General features: G+C 40.0%; 3 protein-coding genes across 3 annotated transcripts; all 3 read left to right on the plus strand.

Annotated features, from left to right (window-relative positions):
• The first annotated feature begins 10540 nt into the window (after positions 1-10540).
• LOC108346469 (uncharacterized) lies at positions 10541-11893 on the plus strand. Its single transcript, XM_017585547.1, has one exon. It carries the CDS (start codon positions 10541-10543, stop codon positions 11891-11893), a length of 1353 nt encoding a protein of 450 aa, XP_017441036.1.
• A 20-nt stretch (positions 11894-11913) lies between these two features.
• Positions 11914-13161, plus strand: LOC108346470 (uncharacterized). Its single transcript, XM_017585548.1, has one exon. The coding sequence runs from the start codon at positions 11914-11916 to the stop codon at positions 13159-13161; it is 1248 nt and encodes a 415-aa protein (XP_017441037.1).
• An 8999-nt stretch (positions 13162-22160) lies between these two features.
• LOC108346472 (probable xyloglucan endotransglucosylase/hydrolase protein) lies at positions 22161-22814 on the plus strand. Its single transcript, XM_017585550.1, has one exon. It carries the CDS (start codon positions 22161-22163, stop codon positions 22812-22814), a length of 654 nt encoding a protein of 217 aa, XP_017441039.1.
• The last annotated feature ends 39 nt before the right edge of the window (positions 22815-22853 follow it).

Consider the following 22853-nt stretch of genomic DNA (forward strand, 5'->3'; position numbering starts at 1 on the left):
AATGTGCTGGGAAAGATTGTTATCATAATTGTGGGACTTGAGTTAACCTGTGAGAGGTTGGACTCCAGAGTTTTTGTTGATTGAAAATGCTATTGCTTTGGAATCATAAGTGATTTTTCCTGATTTTCTATGTTGAACCACTTGCTTGCTTGTTACAAATAATCAAGGCCATCTATTCTTATCCCATGTAAGCCAATACCAATATGTTAGCCCAACAAATAATAATTTTTGTTTTATCCTTTGAACCTTTGAACCTTGACTTGAGTTGAGTATGATTGTATGGTATAGGAGAATGATTCAAAGTTTGGGGTTGTTGAGAAATTGGAAAGAATTGCAGAAAAAAAGTAATGTAAAAGAAAAAGAGCATTGAGCAAAGCAAAAAGAAAAGAAAAGAAAAGAGAAAAAGGAATAGATAGATAAGGAAAAGCTCAATGAATAAAAGTTGGGATTAAGTTGGGAATGATTTCTCAAGTGAAAAGCAGAAAAAGAGATTAGTTCTATATCATGAAATAAATTGTTGACTCTCTTAACTCAAGGAATTTTGTTGTCCAACAAAACCAGTTTTCTTTAGCCCAGCCATGATACAAGCCTTAAAATATCCTTGTGATGATAACTTGCTTGTGAGTGTGTTTGATGTTGGTTAAATGAAAGGCAAAGTTGATTTATGTGACATTGTGATGGTAGAGTGAAAGAGTCACCATAATATACACCTTTGATCTTGAGTGAAACACTTTCCTTGGTGAGGAATAGTTCCATACACTATAGGATAACAATCTTGATTGGTTGTTGATCATTCATAAGGTTGGCATCTGTTGTATATTCTTTGAGTATGTGAGCACCATAGTTAAGCTTGAGGGGCTAAGTCATCATTACATCTTGGCTGATATTTCTATGATGAGAAGACATGAGTAATTTACTTGTTTGAGAAGAAAATGCTTTTTGGTGTGTTAAACCATTGTAGTGTTGCTATTTTGTCTAGGCTGAGTTACTTTTTGTTTTGCTTGAAGACATGCAAAGTTTCAAGTTTGGGATTGTGATAACGGTTGATTTTACCGTTAACTGTGATTTAATTTAATACTAAATTAACCCTTTTTGACTTAAAAACTTGCTTAATCTCTCGTTTTGATTTTAATTGTGTGAATAAGAGAGTTGAGGTTATACTTGATTTTTATTACTAATTCCCTTGATTTTGTAGGTTATTGGAATGATTTGGAAGAGGAGTTAAAGTATCAAGGAGTTGGAACCCGAAAAGGATATAAAAAGCACTAGAAGAGAAGGCTATAGAAGGTCGCAGGACGCCTGGTTGCCCTTTTCTGGGGCCCTAGGCACAGGTTCTCACGCAACCACATCTGGTTGCCTTTTTTTAGAGCCCTCTGTGCCAACAGTCATGCACCAGCGCCTGCTTGCCCCCTGAGGGGCACTGAGCGCTAGACTCCATGTACCGTAGGACGCCTAGGCGCCCTTCCAGGGGCCCTGAGCGCCACTCCTACCGCAAGCTCGCCTGGGTTCCCTAAGTAGGGGCACTGAGCTCCAGCGTGTTGGGCCTTGGACTTTGTTTCTGATCTATTTAAGGACCTCTACACCCTAGGGTTCACATCTTTGGAAGGCTGAAACGCAAAAACACACTTTTCGACCCTTTGGAGGCAGATTTGGATGCTGAAGCTCTCCTCCTTGTTTTCTAGGTTTTTTATCTCACTTTCATTCTATTGTACATCAAGGTTCTCCATGACTATGGAGAACTAAACTCATTTGTTGTTGGGGAAAATGTAACCTCTAAACTTTCATGTATTTGAATATGATTTGAATTATTTTATGCTTCTTTCATTGATTGTTAGTGATTTCCTCCTTTGCTCAATGCTTGTTATGTTTTGATCACTCATAGCATGATGTTTGGATTTCTTTGTTATTGGAAAATACCTAGAAACCTTGATTTGGAGAGTTTCACCCAAAAGAAATATTGCCTAGGGATAGGGATAGGATGTTTGGTTGTCTTAAGCTTCTGTTCATAATGCAGAATTGATTATTAGGGATGCAAGGGATTGTGGTCTAATAATTAAGGATAGGCTTTTTACGCCGAGGGATCGGGTTCTAAGTATTTTAGAAAGTGAAGTTAACAAATTAATGAAGAAGATGAATTCTTATATACATGAAAGTAAGGAAGGTGAAATCTAAACCCCAACAACATAATTATCTCATATTATCAACACCATTCATTCTTGTGCCAAGCCTCAATTGATCAATTTGCATTCATATTTACTTTTGTTGCATTTGCATTTAAACACCAACAAAATAGCTTTTCAGTCTTAATTAGTTAAGTAATTACACAATTGTTTAATGTCATGAGTCTTCTGGGATACGATACTTGGTCTTACCATTTATTATTACTTGATACCATTTGGTTGTTGTAAGTGGTTCTCTTTAACCATGTAGGTGAATTGGACAGACCTTGTTTCCACCTTACCTTATCCATCTTTGTCATATGAGTACTCTCGACTTAGGCAGACTTTCCTTGGTGTTGCCAACTTAGGTAAACTCTAGTGTCGGCCTACGCAGATCTATGCTTAATGTTGCCAACTTGAGCGAGCTTTGCTAGGTGTTGTCGTCTTAGGAAGGCTTCATCTCATGTTGTCGACTTAGGAAAGCTTTGGTGTCAGCCTAGATAGGCCTATGCTTAGTGTTGTCGGCTTGGGAATGCTTTATTGGGTGTTGTTAGCTTAGGCAAGCTTTATTCATCTTGTTGGCTTAGGTAAACTATGATGCTTGTCTTACCGAGTTAATGATAACTTTATTGGCGACGATAGGGCATTATTGCGAGTTTTTTTAACTTTCACAATGATTGCCCTAAGGTGCGAAACGTCCCTTCACATTAAATGGTTATAATCTAGGTGGATATGGTTGCATCTTTACGGTTAACTCGAAGAATGAAACATCGGGAGTTACAAACAATTGGGGAAATGATGCTTGACTAAAAATCATTTTGTTTTGAATTCCTTGAAATTACCTTGCTTCTTCACGTTTGTTTTTCACGTTTGGCATTTCTTTCTTGCATGTTGTACATCTTCTTCATTTGCTTCTATGAGTTGCCCTTATTTCCTCCTAACCTTCCCTTTTGTTCCTGTGTTTGCTTCCATAGTAGGTATGTCTTTTTATTCCTCCTCCAATATTGATTGTGGTCATCATCACTCCATGTTTGAGAGGGAGATTTGATGGGAACTCCTTTATGGACTTCCATCCAAAGAAGTATCAACTTACACTAAGATTAAGAAAGGGAAGTGAATAAGAGCTTTAACAAAAAGTTCATTTCTTTCTAAGTCTTAGATAGATTTACTTTGCTAAATATATTTGCTTTGTTTTGTAGGCCTTAAATAAAGGTTGGAAACCATAGCCAATCAACCAAAGAAGCTTGGTGAGCCAAAGGAAGCAAGGGAGGAAAAAGAAGTAATGAAAATGGCATTTTCTGGATTAGAACAGTTACCTTTCGGATTAGGATAACAAAGGAATTTAGCTTCCGGATTGGAAATCGTGCCCAGCCACTACCAGCCTGTGCCTAGCCAAAATGCACCAGAATTCAGCTTTTAAAAACACGTTTTTAATGTGTTTCGTGTTAGACTTGCGAGCCAAGCTTAGATTGCGTCTTCAACACACTTCTTTTGACATTCTTTAGAGCTTGTAGATCAGATATAGAGTCCTCTCTTCACCTATAAAAGGGAGGCACTCTCCTTTGTAAAATCAAACTTTGAAGAGATAATGAAATGCTGTTGATTTTACTCCAGGCTTATCCTCAGAGTTCAAACCTTCTTGTGCTTATTTTGCACTCCTTCCTCTAGCTTCCTTCCCTCTTGGAAGGCATTCTGAGCTTGAGAAACCTCACACACTCACCAAACCTCCACTGAACCATTTCATAAACACTTGAAGTGCACCTGCGTCTTCCTTCATCAATTCATTTCGCTGCATCCATTCTGAATTGTGGAGATCTCTAGCTTGAAGAATGAATTTGCTTCCATAAAGATTACTCCTATGAGCGAGGGTTCCTCTCCTAATTCTCCTCACCCTTCTGATAAGAGGGTTTCCTTAGTAGAGCCCCTCTCTATCGCCCCTTCTATGGTGGCTCCCAAAGGAAGAAGAATGCAACTAAAAGGAAAAGGGGCTCACCTTTTGTGACGTAGGTTAAGTTGCATATACTAGGGGCCAAAAGGTGTGATTGTTTCCTCCTATTAGGGACTCTAAGTATACTTGGATTCAGGACGAGGTAACATTTTATGTCTCTAAGTTCATTATAGAGGCAAAGGTCAAGCTTATGACTACTTTAAACTTTTGCCTTGACGAGCTCACTACCATTTCCCATTCTCTTAGTGGTGAGGTATTCTCCCGACCTAGTGAGAATGAAGATAATTTTGTTTATGTTTATGAGCATTTAGGGATTTTGACATTTCACTCCTTTGTTTGTTTTTAAGAGTGATCTTTTGTCCATTCATTTTATGGCCCTTAGTCAGCTTCATCCCAATAGTTGGGATTTTGTGAAGTTTTTCAAGATTGTATGTGATCAACTCGACCTGACACTATCTACATGTCATGTTCTTTTATCAAATGACACTATCTACATGTCATGTTCTTTTATCAAATGAAGCATGAGACTAAGGTCAACTGAGTATCTGAATGATGTCTAGTGTAGTTCCTTATTCACAACTAAACTCATTCCAAAACAAATTCACAGATAAAATTTTATTTTAAAAATAAACAATGTTTCATTTTAATATAATTTACACTAATTACATTTTTTGAAAATTACTTTTATCATCAAAAATAAAATAATAATCATCTAATTTTATTAATTAAAAATTATTTTCAATCTATCAAACCCGTAACACTATTCATTAACTTTATCAAGTTTTTTTTCTTATTTTCTCATTATTTTTCTTAATCTAAACAACTCAATTTTCATTCATCTTTTCTCTTTAAATATACTCAAATTCACTGTTTCAAATTCATCTTAAAAACAAATACAAGCTAAAAATACAAAAATAACTTAACAAAATAAATTAACAAACTGAATTGGTTTTGAGAAACTGGTTTGAAAGAGCATTATAAAGCTAACATGATAATATATTAAATTTAAGATTTTTAATAATGAATCAGAGTTCCAATCACTAAAGTAAAAAGTTACTTTTATTGTATAAAATATACTTTCATTATAGTTTAAACAAAAAAATTATAAAAAAAAAGTGATAAAACTCGTATGAAGTAAAAATTAAATTTTTTTCTTAAAAAGTAACATAACATAATGGAAGCTATATAAAATAAAATAAAATATATTGTAGCATAAGTGAAAAAAATGGAAACCTTTAAAATCACTGACCAAATGATAATCCAGAGGAAATAATAGAATTAGAAAATTACAATTAGAAATTAATGAATCGGAAGTTGCCTCGACTGAACTTTTATTTCCATCCGTTGTTTAAAAAAAAGGGAAAGTTTGGATAAGCTAAAATAAAATATTATGATATCCATTACAAGCGAAAACTTTTGAAGTGAATATTAACATAAAATAATATTAATTACTAATGTAAAACTACAAATTGATTTTGTTATTTTTATTGGAAATTTGAAAATAAATAAGTAAGATCGTGATAATATAATAATCATGTCAATTATTAGAAAAAAAAAATAATAAAAATGTAATCGATAAATATTTTTTTAATGCTTAATATATTATATAAATAAAATTAATGACGACTGAAATAAAAAGATATATTTCTTTAGTGACTTCAAACTTAATTAAGACAAGAAAATATATATACACATTAATACAGTTATACAAAATCTCTACAGTTTATTTATACTTTTAAACAAGTAGTTACATAAAAATTAAATTAAATTTTATATAAAATTTTAATATTATTTTATAATATTATATATATATATCATACTTCTTTATTTAACATATTATTTATGTTCATATCTGACACATAAATTTAAATAATATTATTTATTCAAGTATTAAATTAAATAAAAACAATTTAAATATTTTTAAGATATTAATTATAATTTTAAAACCTTATATAGTTTATAGCATAAAAATAGTTATATCTATATAATTTTGTTAAAATTTACCTTTTAATGATTTCCATAATTTATAAAAGAAAAAGTGAAACAGTTTTAAAAATTTATATAACATTTTAATAAAAGTTTGTCATTTAATCATAGTTCATATTATCATAATATTATCTAATTTTTTTATTACATTATCATATGATGTTATTATATTATATTCTCTTTCTTTAAGATACATGTTTACTAAAGGAATCCTGAATTCATTGCACAAAACATTTCCATGAAAATTTTGGCTATTACTATAGATTCCTAAGAGGATGACACTTATAATAACTTCTGCCTAATACTATGATATATTTAAAATTATTTTGAAGCTATGAAACTGTTGCTTTAATCTTCATTTTTTTTTATACAAATTTAAGACCATGTTAAATATTTACTCATTTATTTAATTAATTATTTAATTTCAATTTATTTACTCATTTTAAATTTTAATTTGAATTATTTATACGAGAACATCTCTTTTATATATAAAAGTTATATATTCATTCAACCTATTATATTTTAAAAATCACTATTTGGTTAGACAAGAGTACGTCAAAGAGTTATACGAAGAAAAACTTCCTGAGTGAATTTGTTTTCGTCGAGCGAATTATCCTGAATTTGATTTCAGTGTTGAATTCGTTAGGTGAGACACCTAGTCACTAAGCAAGTGAACCTCTAAAAACTATTCACTAAGCGAGTGTGTGATCTCATTGGATTAGTCTATAAATTGTAAAGGTGTTGTATTTGAGAAGAAAATTATAGAGAGATTTATATGATTAAGGTAAATGTTTCAAAGAAGTGTTTAATATAAATGAAATGTGATATAGTGTTTTGATGTTGTGATTGGTTGTACATTCATATTATCCCTAAGAAGAAGGTCATGCTAAGTGAATATAGCGTTATGTAACTGAGCACACTTATCTTTAAGTTATTCTTATACTCTATTAGATTTTCAGACCTATATAAAGGATGAAGTCTAGGTGGTAAAGAGGAAAGAAGACTCTTATAACTAGATTTGGTGTCATGAATCCCTTCTTTTAACCTATAAGTGAACTCATCTTGTCATGAGAGAGGAAGGAACTAGGTTCCAATATTGGATTGTAAGACTTAAGGATTTTTTTTTAAAATGTAAGGCAAGACTTTTAGAGTCTGAACGAATGCATAAATCTATATAATTGAGTTTAGGTTAAATATATGTAAATGAGATTGTTTTGTGATGGTGTGAAGCTGATATACTAGCTTGGTGTAATATATTATTGCATAGGTCTTTTATGTAAGAGTTAATTAAGTATGCTTAAAGTTATTATTAATTTACACTCGTTTATTTATTAGTTGTTTATGTTTATTTTTCAATGACTGTTTTTATGACGTGAACAAACACTACAAGAACTGCGCTATTACCAAGGGCCTACTACCGACGGCTTTTGGTCCTTCAGTAAAGTTGATTTACCAAAGGATTTGCCGGTAGTCATAGTGTGATGGTGATTACGAACGACTTATGGCCTACGGTAATAGGAAGCGAATTTACCGAAGGCATTTAGTCGTCGGTATAGGCATGAACTTAATGAAATAAGGATTTGAGATTTTCCTCTCCCATTCTCCCAAATTTTTTTCCCGCAACTTCCCCCAAAGTCTTCATCTCTCCCTCTACCCGAAGCATGTCAGAGTTCACCTAATCCCCTAATCCCTAACCCCTTTTCTCTTCAATCAGTGTGTCAACGTAAGGAGAGTGCCAGTGAGGAGGGTGGTCATTCACGGAAGGAGGGTGAGGAAAGTACCGAAGGTGTTTCTTGACAAGGTTGTTGTCGCGGAGTGACGAGGTTGCTGTCGAGGCGTGACGACGATGCTATGGCGGTGTGACCAGGACTCATACTATCGTAGATTGAGGGCAATCTAGGGGCTCTGTGACAAAGGGGCTTGCAGTGGAGGGCTTCTTCAACTATCGCAAGGGGAGACTATTGGAGGTGCTAATACAGTTGGGGGTGTCGCTGTCGTAGAGGTGAGTTCTCTATTTTGGAAATGACGGGGATATTGTGTATGAAGTGGCTGATGAAGAATTTGATGTCATATTGTTAAATGTATGTAGTATTATGCATTTTTCTCTGAATTGGTTTGGTGATATGCTGCAAACAAAACATAACATGGAGTGCCCACCTAGTTGGCATTGCAAATTCTATAGTGATTTCTTACATACCTTCTTTGCTTTATAAAAAACTTCATATTGATCACACTTTGCACAATAACATAAAAAGCAAGAAGGATGTAGCTAGAATGAACCAAATGTCCAAAACCATGGCATGGAAAGCCATTGCAGGTCTGTCTGTGCTGTGAACATTTTATGCAGGTTTGTTTGGTTGGATAAGAAATACAAATATGATTTAGTTTTTCTTGGATCATATCGAAAGATTTATTGAAGGCTTTCGCCCTTGGTAATTACCGAAGGGCAAAGGCCATCAGTAATAGGTCATTACCGACAGGTTCTGATTGTTTCCGAGAAATTGTGGCCTTCGGTAATACCCTTCTTTTTTGTAGTAAAGATAATCAATAAGATAAAGTTAGTGCATGAAATCAATTATTTTGCGATATATATATATATATATATATATATATATATATATATATATATATATATATATATATATATATATATACACACACTACAATGTAGTTCATTTGTCTTTATATGTGATAGGATGGATTTTGGTGATTTGTTTAAATTTGTGTTTAGTCCCTCAATTATCAAGCGGTTTTGGGTTTAGTCCCTATTCCAAACTTTGCTTCATTTTCATTCTTATCCTTAATGAAATTGTAATATTTAGTCCTTGAAATGTAACAATGTTAAATTTTAACTGAGCTGGTTAACAGTGTGTCACGTTGTACACTTAGAAACTCTCACTCTCTCCACAACCACCACCACCTCCTCTTGTTTTTATCCTTGGTCACCAACGTCTCCGATGACAAGATCAGTCCTTTCCTCCCTCCACCGCCAAACCTCCTCTCTCCTCCTCTCACTAGAAAAAGTGTTGCGACGCTGCGCTCTCCTTTCTACTTTATTTTGTTTTCCCCAGCTCTAGATTCCTCACTTTCAGATAATCCAAACGGAGATGAAATATCATCAGGCGATCTTTTATATTTTGGATTACTATAGTCTACACTACTTGCCAATGGAAATCCATTGTTGCCAGCAAAAGAATCTTTAACATTGAAATCAAAAGCCAGACAACCTTCAGATGGGACCTGAACTTCAGATTGCATGAGGCAACAAAAATTACTTTAACTCTTCGTGAGCGTCAATTTTTAGGTGGTCTCTTACCAACCTACTGGGTCATTGGATGTATAAAAGAACCTATGGATATAAAAAGGCTTTTAATTATTTGTTATACCAATCACTGAGACTTCATATTAGAATTTGAAGTCAAGATTGGTCTAGTATTGTGGCATTTTGTCATGAGAAGTTTTCTGGAGTTTATTATTATAAATATTGTACCATAGGATACCCACTGTTCACCAACACACATCTGAACTGATGTCGACCACTCGACAACCAACCGTTAAGTGTCGACCACTAAATGTCGACCACTGATCGTCAACACACAACTAAACTGATGTCGACCGCTTGAAGATCAACCGTTTAATGTCGACCATTGTTCACCACACACGTCTGAACTGATGTCGAGCACTGGTATGTCGACCATTGATGGTCTACCGTTTCCGATTTAACTTCGAGCGCTTGGCAACTGTCGACTTCCACAGATCTTAGTATATATATGTCGATCATCTGATGATCGACGATTACTAAACGATCGACTATTTGATGTCGACCATTGAGGATCAATTGTTCACGATTAGATGTCGATCACTTGGCGATAGACCATTTATGGTCTGATGTCGCGACACAAAATTCTCACACAAAGGTCAAGCGGTTTTGCAGATACGAACAAAAAGACACTGTCACCGCGAATCAGGGAAATAAACTGATCCAGTGATAAAGGTCCTAATAATGGCTAAAGCACTAGAGGTGGAGGGACCTACCACTCACGTTTGCTGCCCACTTCCATTAGATCCAGGTAAGAAGTAACGGCAAAGCACCAGAAGTGGAGGGACCCACCACTCACTTACTGCCCACTTCCAATAGATCCAGGTAATGGGTAAAAGGAGGAGGTAAGGAGTTTAGAGAGATTCCATTCACTTTTGAACTAAGAAATACATAGACAGAGAGAGTTCTGATCTAACTTGAGCGTCGGAGTGCCTTTTTCAGGTGCCCAGCCCGCTTTCCTCGGAGGATCAACAACGTCGAAGGCAAGATAGCATGGAAATGGTCTGATCAGAAGCAGGAATCCAGAATTGTTAGGTTGGTATTTTGGTCCCCATACCTCATACCGAAACATTTTGGCGCCGTCTGTGGGGAATGAGATTGGAAAGCCCAATTACGACCACCGGAACTATGGACGATCTCAGCACTCGCGAGTTGATCCAGCAGCTGCAGACACAGATCGAGGCGCAAGCACAAACTATACGGGAGCAACATGAAATCCAACGCAAGCAGACGGAAGAGCTGGCAGCACTGAGGGCGCAACAACCACCGCCAGAATTGTCAGCCTCTAACAGGCATGACAATAATGAAGGGAGCCATCATGGAGAGCCATCTGATTCCTTAGCTGGGAGAAAAAGGGGACCCTCCTCTGTGCGTATCACCAATCTGCTCCCATTCACAGATGCCATCATGCAAGCACACATGCCGGATAAACCTCCCCCGGCTTTGGACCGTTATGATGGTTCCGCCGATCCTGACAATCATATGCGTAACTTTATAGACTCCATGGCGTTCTACATCGACAGCGATCCAGTCATTTGCAGAGCTTTCTCCTTATCTCTTAAGGATGATGCCTTAGAGTGGTTCCACACTCTTCCAGGAAATTCAATAGATTGTTTTGCAACAATTGAGACTCTGTTCCGAAAACAGTATGCAACCAATAAAAAACCGGAGATGACTGCTGCTGAGCTGGTGAATACCAAGCAGGAGAAGGATGAGACGTTGAGGGCGTTCATGCAACGATACAATGAAACCGCCCGGCGTGTGAAGAATATCAATCACACCTTCATCATCAGCAATCTACCTTCGTGTTTAAAGCCGGGACATTTTGCAGAACAACTATATGCTGACCCTCCCGCATCTTTAGAAGAACTGCAATCCACCATTGCGAAGTTCATTTGCATCGAAGATCTCCGGAATTCGCGGAAGAAGCAGCAACAAGATACCTCCAACCATGACGTCAAGAAGCCATTCAAACGTCCCATCAACGATTATAAACCGGATCGTGCACCTCGAAAAGAGCTGGGATGGATATCAAAATATGATCATTACACCACCCTTAACGCACCAAGGGCGAAGGTGCTCGAAGAGGCATTACAGGCCGAACTCTTAACCGTACGACGAAAGGCCACCCCAAAAAACGCGGATAATAGTAAAGCCTGCATATTCCACGTGAATCATGGGCACGACACTGAAGAATGCAATATGGTGAAGGACGAACTGGAACGGCTTATCCGGGCAGGATACCTCCAAAATTACGTTAAAGACAGAATCTCCACCAAAGCCACCGCTTCCCCTCGAAAAGGTCCTTTTCGACAAGGCCCCGAGCGATCGCCTCCCAGAGTCGAGCGACGCCACAGGAGATCACGTAGTCCGCCTCGACGGATAGAACGGGAACGTTCAGTCCGAGGTCGGATCGACACCATATCCGGTGGTTTCGCTGGGGGGGGGGAGCATCCTCTTCAGCCAGGAAACGCAGCTTGAGGAATCTAAAATCAGTGCACATGGTCGACCGACAACCCCGGTCGATCCCTGATATTACGTTCACCAACGCAGACTTCCATGCACCCGACCCTGATCATGATGACCCCATGGTTATCACCGCCAGCATAGCTCGATACGATGTCAGCAAGGTTCTAATTGATCAGGGAAGTTTGGTCAATATCCTGTTTTGGTCAACCTTTAAAAAGATGGACCTATCCGAAGACCTCATCGCCCCTTTTAACGAACAAATTGTAGGTTTCTCAGGAGAAAGAGTGGACACCCGAGGATACCTCGACCTACGAACACGACTCGGAATAACTCTAGAAGCACCAGAACTCAGAATTCGATTCTTACTGGTCGACGCCAATACTTCGTACAACGCTTTGATAGGACGACCCTGTCTAAATGCCTTTGGGGCAATCGTGTCGACCCCTCACCTAGCCATGAAGTTTCCTACGGAGCGCGACACCATTTGCACTGTAAAGGCAGATCAACGAACAGCTCGACAATGTTATGTTGCAGGATTGAAACTCTCCCCTCTTGTACCCATGAGAAAGTCGAGAAGGGCTGATATAGCGGCCATCGAATTGGACCCGCGAACCAATACAGAGGACCGTCTCCACCCTCAGGGCGATGTCAAACTCCTTCCGTTAACGAAGGACCCGAACAAAACTACGACCATTGGTGGGAACCTGGACTTTAACGATGAACAAAATCTGGGACGTATATTACGAGAGAACGCAGACTTGTTCGCTTGGACAGCTGCTGACATGCCAGGAATCCATCCTGGAATCATGGCACACAAGTTGTCCATCTTCCGAGAAGCACGACCCGTCACACAAAAGAAACGACGGTTCGGGGAAGAGAAGCGTAAAGCCATCCAGGTCGAGGTGGAAAAGTTGATGAACGCCCGGTTCATCAAGGAGTTAACTTACACCACATGGTTGTCGAACGTAGTTATGGTCAAAAAGTCGAACGGCCAGTGGAGAATGTGTGTCGATTTCACCGACCTCAACAAAGCATGCCCCAAAGATTCATATCCTTTGCCTAGCATAGACCGCTTGGTAGACGGAGCGTCCGGTCATACAATACTCAGTTTCCTCGACGCGTACTCGAGATACAACCAAATCCCCATGTACGCACCCGACCAGAGCAAAACAGCCTTCACCACTGAACAGGCTAATTACTGTTATGAAGTAATGCCATTCGGTTTGAAGAACGCAAGGGCTACCTATCAACGTCTGATGGATAAAGTCTTCCATCAATAGATAGGACGTTGCATGGACATCTATGTCGATGACATGGTAATCAGAAGCAACTCCATGGAACAACACCTGCATGATATAAAAGAGGTATTCGGCCAAATCGGCAAGTACAGCATGCGTCTCAACCCTTCCAAATGTACTTTCGGAGTTTCAGCAGGAAAATTCTTGGGTTTCATGCTTACCAGTCGAGGCATCGAAGCTAATCCGGATAAGTGCAAAGCCGTGCTCGACATGACCTCTCCAAAGACTCTGAGGGAGGTACAACGTCTGGTGGGTAGACTCACAGCCTTGTCTCGCTTCATACCGAAGCTAGCCGAACATGTCAAACCCATTCTGAAGAGTCTAAAAAAGGGAACCACACAGCATTGGAATGACGATTGCGAAGCAGCATTCGACAAAGTCAAACATATACTCACCAGCCCTCCCATTATGGCTCGACCAGACGCTGGATCCAACTTACTGCTATACATTGCGGCATCCCATCATGCCGTAAGCGCTGCCTTGATACAGGAGGTTCCATCATTCAAGCTTATATACTTTGTCAGCCGTACACTTCAGGGAGCGGAAGAGAGATATTCTCAAATCGAGAAGATCGCATTGGCCCTCCTTACGGCTTCGCGTCGACTCCGACCATACTTCCAAAGCCACCAAGTAATAGTTCGTACCGATCATCCTATTGCTAAGGTACTCCGTAAACCCGATTTAGCGGGACGCATAGTTTCATGGTCGATAGAACTGTCAGAGTTCGGTCTCCGCTATGAGCCACGGGGATCCGTTAAGGGTCAACATTTGGCAGACTTCGCCACCGAATTAGTACCCCCACCTGGAAATTCAACATTAAAGTGGCTCCTCAGCGTCGACGGTTCCTCAGACAAAAGGGGAGGAGGAGCCGGTGTTCTCCTGGAAGGACCGGATGGCTTAATTATAGAGCAAGCCATCATGTTCAAATTTCATGCCAGCAACAATCAAGCAGAATATGAAGCCTTAATTGCTGGTCTATCCCTAGCCGTCGAGCTCCAGATTACTTGCCTAGAGTGTCGGATGGATTCGCAGTTGGTTGTCGGACAGATGAACGGAACTTATCAAGTCAAGGATAATCAGTTGCTGCGCTATTTCCACAAAACTCAGACCTTGCTTCAAAACTTCACAGAGTTTAGCATCGTCCATATACCCAGGGACCAAAACGCAAGGGCAGACATCTTGTCTAAATTGACTCACTCTAAGGAGCGAGCACAGTTATCTTCAATAATTAAGATGACGCTAGACCACCCAGTCGTGGAAGCACTCGCCATCGACATGTCGACCCCTAGAGTAGACTGGCGCCTAAAGGTCAAAGATCTTATGATGAAACAAGAACAAGGAGAGGACATTAGCGTGACCGACTCCAAACGCATTGCACGTTTTGTGTGCATAGGCGACGACCTTTATCGCCGCGGGCACAGCACTCCCTTATTGAAATGCATATCCGAGGAAGATGCCGACTACGTTTTACGTGAGTTACATACAGGGATATGTGGATTCCATTCAGGCAAACGAACACTCAGGGCCCGGATTCTTCGCGCAGGATATTACTGGCCCACGATCGACCACGATTGTGACGAATTCGTAAAGAAGTGTATCTTCTGCCAAGCACATGGCCACGAAATTCACGCACCGCCAGAGGAATTGCACAGTATTGTCGCCCCATGGCCGTTCGCTCAGTGAGGTCTCGACATAGTCGGACCACTACCACCTGCCAAAGCACAAAACAAGTTCCTCCTTGTTGCGGTCGACTACTTCACAAAGTGGATAGAAGCCGAACCATTGTCCGTCATTAGTGCCCAACGGGTGCAGAAATTCATCTGGCACCTCGTCTGTCGATTTGGTCTGCCGCAAAAAATCATTACTGATAATGGTCGACAATTCATCGAACGTAAGCTGGAAGAATTCCTTAACAGTTTGGGCATCAAACATATCACCTCATCAGTCGAACATCCACAAACGAACGGCCAAGCCGAGGCCGCAAACAAGGCCATACTCACTGAATTAAAGAAACGACTCGGCGAAGCTAAAAGTTTGTGGGTAGAGGAGCTGCCAGAGGTCTTGTGGGCATATAGATGCACTCCTCACGGATCCACAGGAGACACGCCATTCAACCTGACTTATGGCACCGATGCCATGCTCCCGGTCGAGGTCGGAGAACCTTCATTAAGACGAAATATCACAGATATGTCACTCAATGAAGAACAGCTACGAATGAATCTCGACGTCCTTCCTGAACGTCGAGAGATCGCCACCATCCGGGCCGAGGCACAAAAGAGAATGCTCAGTCGTCGTTACAACAGCAAGGTCAAACCCAGATCCTTCAAAAGTGGCGATTTAGTATGGAGGAAACGAGGAGAGGCTAGGAAAGATCGCACACACGGTAAGCTAGCCGCCAATTGGGAGGGCCCTTTCCGTGTAGCCGAGGAGATGTCTAATGGCGCATACCGCCTCCAACTTCTCGACGGGCAGCCCATTCCCAACACATGGAATGCTACTCACCTCAAATATTATTTTAGTTAGCATTCATCTCTTCAATGGCATATCATTCATTTCTGTTTCAATTGAAAATATACATTGCGCTATCATTACTGTTCCATTTCTTCTATATTTTTATCTATGTCAAATTCAGGATCGTGATCTCCCACCCAAGGCACGACCGCTTTTCAAAAAACTTGGAACTCCTCAGACTGGTAGATGTTCACCCCCGAACACCCAATTCTCTCGGGATACACTCCCACTGGTAGATGTTCACCCTCGAACACCCAGTTCTCTCGGGATACACTCCCACTGGTAGATGTTCACCCTCGAACACCCAGAATTCTCATATTGGGATCTCATCCTCGACGACTGTACTCGACATTATTAAAAGGTTCGACATCGACGTTCAACTGACAGCTCGACAGTCGACCATCACCTGCAACATATGTCCATTCAACATACTTATTCAATACATTGGCTTCAACAGAGAAAATTTTCAACATCAGTCAACACATGCAATTTGGAAATCAAACATCGACAATCTCAAAATTTTCGAATATCATCAAATTTCAAATATTTAGACAAACACAATTGTTTAAATTTACACACCCAGGAAAGATCCTAATCTATTACAATGTTTTCAGTATGGCCGACAACATCAGTAGTGTTCTCGATAGCCGGTCCTACTGCCGCTGCCGCTTCTTCAACCTCTTCTTCTCCCATGAAGGCGTCCCCTGGGATTTCACTGAGAGGCTTTAATTCGCCTTCATACACGTCCTTCTGGACGTCAAATTCCACTCCCTCGGTCGACACCTTAAGCAGATGGCCGGCTTGCCTCAAAGCCTTCCGGAAGCCCCTAGTATGTTCAAGCATTACTGCATCCTTCAGATCTTCCATAGATCTTTGCTTTCCAGGGCTTCCGCACGCCACTCATCCCTCTCCTTCATCAGGGTTGCCATCTCCTTCTTGGCCTGTTCCAAATCAACTTTAGCCCTCTTGGCCTCCACCAGCTCAGCTGACATCTGATCGCGCTCCTTTTTGAAGGCTTGGCCAGCATTACGGGCGTCAATTAACAACCCTTCAGCCTCTTTCAAGAGTTGCTCCGATCGCTTCTGCCTCGACTCACAAACAGCATGAGTCTCAACAATTTCTTTATGTTGAGCTTTTAACTTCTCCAGCTCAGCCCGAAGCAAACCTCTATCAGAAGCATATGCCATATGCCAAGTCAACATCTGGACCCGAGTCGACATCTCAAGCGCGGCATCAGCAATTTGCTGCTCGCTCATGTTTTCTATGACCGCCTTTTCTGAGCTGTCCAGGTTGAGCTCAACCTTATGGCCCAACGTGAAGGAAGAATCCCATACACCAAGAGGAATCGGACGCTTTGGCTCATCCGCTACCTCTTTCTGCTTCTTCGACACTGCACCGCTAGTGTCGACTGCCTTCACTTTCCTCTTTCGAACCAGAGGTTGTTCGACGACTGTTGCCTCATCAGTCGACAACGACACCACCACTGGAGCATCTTGTTGCGGTTGTGTACGTTGGGGGCCGGCGGTACGTGCAGAAGACGATTCTGGGCGAATAGCTTCAGCTTTCCTCTCGCCGCCGATGGATTGAAACCAATTTATGCCACGCCCCTTCCTTCCCATTATTTCTGCAAAACAAAGTTCAAACCACAGTATGCAATAATCAGCAACAACAAAACAACTTTCAAATATATCTAGCAAAGACACATACCAAACACTCTCGCATCAGCATCATCGAACTCAAGGCAGTTAATTAGCTCACGGGAGGAAAAGGGACGGGGCAACAAGGTCAGGACATTCAGAGCTTCTAACTCTTCAAGGGTCATCTTATCTTCGGGCCAAGAGGTGAACCTCAGTGGGTCCTGCGTCCAATACAATGGGAATTTGGGATTCCCATCACCACCACAAAAATACCTCCTCCCGGCATCAGTGATCGACACTTTAAAAAACTTGTCTTTGAAACCTCTATACGACTGTAGATATAGCTCTAAAAGAGCATTACCCGGTTCGGAAATCAACGACACCCACCCCTTCTTCTCACCAGGTCGACACCTAAAGAAGTGCAGAAACAACCCAACTGTCGATCTAATTCCTATCGCCCGACATAAAACAGTAAATGCTTGCAGATATGCCCAACTGTTGGGATGCAGTTGACTGGGGGCGACATTCAAGGTCCGCAACACATCCATTTGAAAGAGGGTAAACGGCAATCTCAAGTACAGGTCATAAAAGGGGGAACCGTAACAGTAAAAAAACTCGCTTGCAGAGTTCTCCCTACCGTAACAAACCCTCTCATCTTCCCGACAAGCTACCAACTTCACACAAGATTGATACCCTAGGGTTCTCAGAATACAGCTATTCTCTATCCAGTTATCTAAAACTGCCCTACTCCTAAACTGACTCACGAGCCCTTTCACTTCACTCGCGGCCCAATGATATTCATCACCGCTAATCGGAGACATCAAACGTCCCTCTGGACCTTCACTCATAACATTCCCATAAACAAAGGCAGCTTCACCGTAAGGAACGGTGGTCACTTCAGGACATTCCGCCGCTAAGGACGGTTCCGACAAACAATCAGCAACGTTATACCCAATCCCTTCCATTATCAGAACTAAACGCGCTAAAACGAATTAGAAGGTTACCTGGTGAATTCCTGAATCAGCACAATCAGAGGTTTGGTGATGAATCTCCTCGCTCACAACACACAAAACTCACTTCTGTTTTCCCGCAAAATGGTTAACTCCCCCTCAGAAGCGTGTTGAAGAAGCTGGGAGGTCAAGCGTCAGCGCCGTTCGATTCTTCTTAATCCAACGGCTGCCCTTCCGCGTCTTTTCGTTACCCGAAGAGAGCGGGAAAACCCTAAAAATCTAAACGTCAAAACGGTGCGTATCGAGACCCCGAAATAACTCATTACTCAACGTCCTTTAGTAAACACGTAAGCGACACTTACGCTTATTTACTAGGACTCGGGGGGCATGTACCATAGGATACCCACTGTTCACCAACACACATCTGAACTGATGTCGACCACTCGACAACCAACCGTTAAGTGTCGACCACTAAATGTCGACCACTGATCGTCAACACACAACTAAACTGATGTCGACCGCTTGAAGATCAACCGTTTAATGTCGACCATTGTTCACCACACACGTCTGAACTGATGTCGAGCACTGGTATGTCGACCATTGATGGTCTACCGTTTCCGATTTAACTTCGAGCGCTTGGCAACTGTCGACTTCCACAGAACTTAGTATATATATGTCGATCATCTGATGATCGACGATTACTAAACGATCGACTATTTGATGTCGACCATTGAGGATCAATTGTTCACGATTAGATGTCGATCACTTGGCGATAGACCATTTATGGTCTGATGTCGCGACACAAAATTCTCACACAAAGGTCAAGCGGTTTTGCAGATACGAACAAAAAGACACTGTCACCGCGAATCAGGGAAATAAACTGATCCAGTGATAAAGGTCCTAATAATGGCTAAAGCACTAGAGGTGGAGGGACCTACCACTCACGTTTGCTGCCCACTTCCATTAGATCCAGGTAAGAAGTAACGGCAAAGCACCAGAAGTGGAGGGACCCACCACTCACTTACTGCCCACTTCCAATAGATCCAGGTAATGGGTAAAAGGAGGAGGTAAGGAGTTTAGAGAGATTCCATTCACTTTTGAACTAAGAAATACATAGACAGAGAGAGTTCTGATCTAACTTGAGCGTTGGAGTGCCTTTTTCAGGTGCCCAGCCCGCTTTCCTCGGAGGATCAACAACGTCGAAGGCAAGCTGATCAGAAGCAGGAATCCAGAATTGTTAGGTTGGTATTTTGGTCCCCATACCTCATACCGAAACAAATATGAAATAATTTCTTAATTGATCTCGTTTTATTATTATTATTATATTGTAACAAAACAATCTTATGAAGCATTAGATGGAAACAAATAGCCAATTGGCAAATGAAAATGAATCTCAAGCATAATTGTTTGCTTCATAATTAGAAGTTTAAAAGAAAGTTTACATGATTGAATGATGAAGGTTAATTGAGAAAAAAGCAGCAGAAAATAAAGAGCTGGTATTAGGTGGCTGAAGATGGAAGTAATTTATATGTTAAATCCCAAAAAACCTATATTAAAATACCATTCTCCATTATTCAGGAGAAATCAATCAATAATGTGCGGATCACATTCTACAAGGCCAATATACATTATACGCTGTAACTTAGCTGAAGTTACAGCTTGAGAAATGAGAACATTATTTCTGAAGTCACAACTGAAGTGAATGCCAGAGGACTATATATTAATCTTCTACATAGATAGCAATCTCTGAGACAATGACTAGAAACCCTGAAAAACTAGTTAGATTCATGAGTGAAGTGATCTAAAAAAGCAATTTCATGAAATCCATGTTTGAAGCTTCCTCTATACAACTTTCAGAAAAAATATGGATTTGCAATAACAAGTTTCTCCACATCTCCCATTTACTCTAAAAATGTGTCAAAATTTGTAATCCTAATCACAAGTTTTCTCACGAGAGAAACTCAAGCATCATCAGGATCTTGATGCCAACAAGGTTTCAGTGAATACATACAAACTTATTGTTAGTACTCTGATGGATTGTTTCACGTGTGATTTCTTGAATAAAAAAAGAAATCAACATTAGTTTCTCTGTTTGTTTGTGGTTAAAATTATTTTTTTTAAGGGTGTAGGGGAAAAACCTTTTCTTGGAGCAGTGGTAGGAGGGTTTGACAAAGGTCGCGACACTTTTTCCAATGGGAGGAGGAGAGAAGAGGTTTGGCGGCGGAGGGAGGGAGGAAAGGATCGAACGTGCTGTCGGAGATGCTGGCATTGTTGGTGATGGAGGATAAAAAGAAGAGGAGGTGATGATGGTTGTGGAGAGAGTGAGAGTTTCTGAGTATACAACGTTAACTAGCTCAGTCAAAATTTAACGTTGTTACATTTTAGGGACTAAACATTACCGTTTCATTAAGGAGAAAGATGAAAATGAAGTAAAGTTTGGAAGATGGATTAAACCCAAAAGTGCTTGATAATTGAGGGACTAAAAACATATTTAACCCTTAAAAAAACTGAGATGTAAGGACTTGGGCTACACCCTGCTTATATGTTTATATGTTTATGTTGGGAGTGATGCTTCCTCCACCACCCCATCTTCTCCCTACACCTCCCCAATTTTTTTCAAATTCTAAATTTACCATTTTTACTTTTTACTTTTACCAATTTTACTTTTTATTTTTTAAAACCCTAATCTCAATCCCCTCTCAATTTTACTTTTCAAAAACCCTTTCACTTTTCCTTCCAGTTTTAAAGCCCTCACCCCCATGTCATTTTCTCTCTTTCTCTTAATTTCCATTTCCGTTAACACAAAATTTGATAGAAAAAGTAAATTATGCATGGTATAAATTTAAAACATTTATAACTTTTGATGAGTTTTGAAGTATCATGATTCCATAATATAATTTGCTAAAAAAAATTTCCCCACTTAAAAATTTATGCTTAAACTTGAAACTCTGAACCACCAGGAGATAACCCTTGTCATTGTAAACCAAACTGTTTAGGCCACAGGAGCTTAACTTCTCTTCGATAATCCCTGGGTGTTCGGTGAATCTCGCGGAATTTGAAAGAAAATGAAAAATGTTGTGTTAACGGAAGTTGAAATTAAGAGAAAGAGAGAAAGTGATAGTGGAGGGGAGGGGGTGGGGGTTGCTGCTAAGAGTGAAAGGAAAAGTGAAAGTGAGAGATGATTGAGATTAGGGTTTTAAAAAATAAAAAATAAAATTGATAAAAGTAAAAAGGGTAAATTTAGAATTAAAAAAAATTTGAAGAGTTGTAAGGAGAAAATAAGATGGTGAAGGGAGTATATTGTTCCCTTTCATTCATTAGTCCTTAATTTGTTAGAATGATTGTTGTATATTTTTTTTTCTCTTTCAACTAACTTCTTTTTTTCTTATTTTCTTTCACTCAATGAACTTGTTTATTTATATCTCTTTTAAAAATAAGTTAAAAAAAGATAAAAAAAAATATATAAATTAATCAATAATTTAAAGATAACAAAACAAAAAATAATAATCATATAATTTTATTCATAATAAAATAAAATCATATTATATTTAAATAAAAGTATTTTAAATATTGAAAAGAATAATATTTTAATATGAATTAAATTAAAAAATAATTATTTCAAATACTTAAAATTTAATTATAAGAATATAAGATATCCTTATGTTATCACTGTTATTAAAAGAAAAATGTTACTAGTAAATAAGCAACATAACATTTTAAATCGAAATTTGTAAAGTTTTTACAAAATGGTTCGGCTGACGGGGCTGAAGGCCCAGCCTGCCAGAGGTCCGATGCCGTTGTCGTGTAACAAGTTCTTAATTCTTACCGACTCTCTGCATGCATTTCCATTCCATTCAGTAACTCACCAACACACACTCCAACAATGGCGGATGAACTTCCGCTCTCTCACGCCACCCAACCATTGAAGCAAATCGCCGTCGACTACACTCCCGAGGCCTGTTCTCACTGTTCCATCTCCGACACCATCACCCTCACCTACGACATCCGTGGCGGCGCGCGGTGGCGCACGCCCACGCGCTTCCACTCGGGCACCTTCTCTGCTCTCATCCAGTGCCCCGGTGGCGACACCAACGGTCTCAACTTCAACCTCTACCTCTCCTCCCAGGAGGGCGACAAGTCCCAGGACGAGATCGACTTCGAGTTTCTGGGCCGCGACAGGACCCTCGTACAAACAAACTTCTTCTGTGGGGGCGCGGGCAACAACGAAAGGATCCACCATCTTGGGTTCGACGCCTCCGAGGGGTTCCACGAGTACGCCATTGCGTGGGGGAGCGATGCGATCGAGTGGCGCGTGGATGGAAGGGTGGTTAGGAGGGATGAGAGGAAGGAGGGAAAAACTTTCCCTGAGAAAGCTATGTTTTTGTACGCTTCGATTTGGGACGCTAGTGGGATCGCCGGAGGGAAGTGGTGTGGGAAGTACCTGGAGCTGACGAGCCTTATGTTTGTGTTTATAAGAACATTCATGTTCCTGTTGGCACTGCTGTTGATGATTAGTGAGTTGTTTTTTTTGTTGTGACAATCTTGTGGGTTTATGTTTTTTTCTTTTCTGCAAGTG

Source organism: Vigna angularis, chromosome 9 (assembly GCF_016808095.1).
Source record: "Vigna angularis cultivar LongXiaoDou No.4 chromosome 9, ASM1680809v1, whole genome shotgun sequence".
Classification (NCBI taxonomy): domain Eukaryota; kingdom Viridiplantae; phylum Streptophyta; class Magnoliopsida; order Fabales; family Fabaceae; genus Vigna; species Vigna angularis.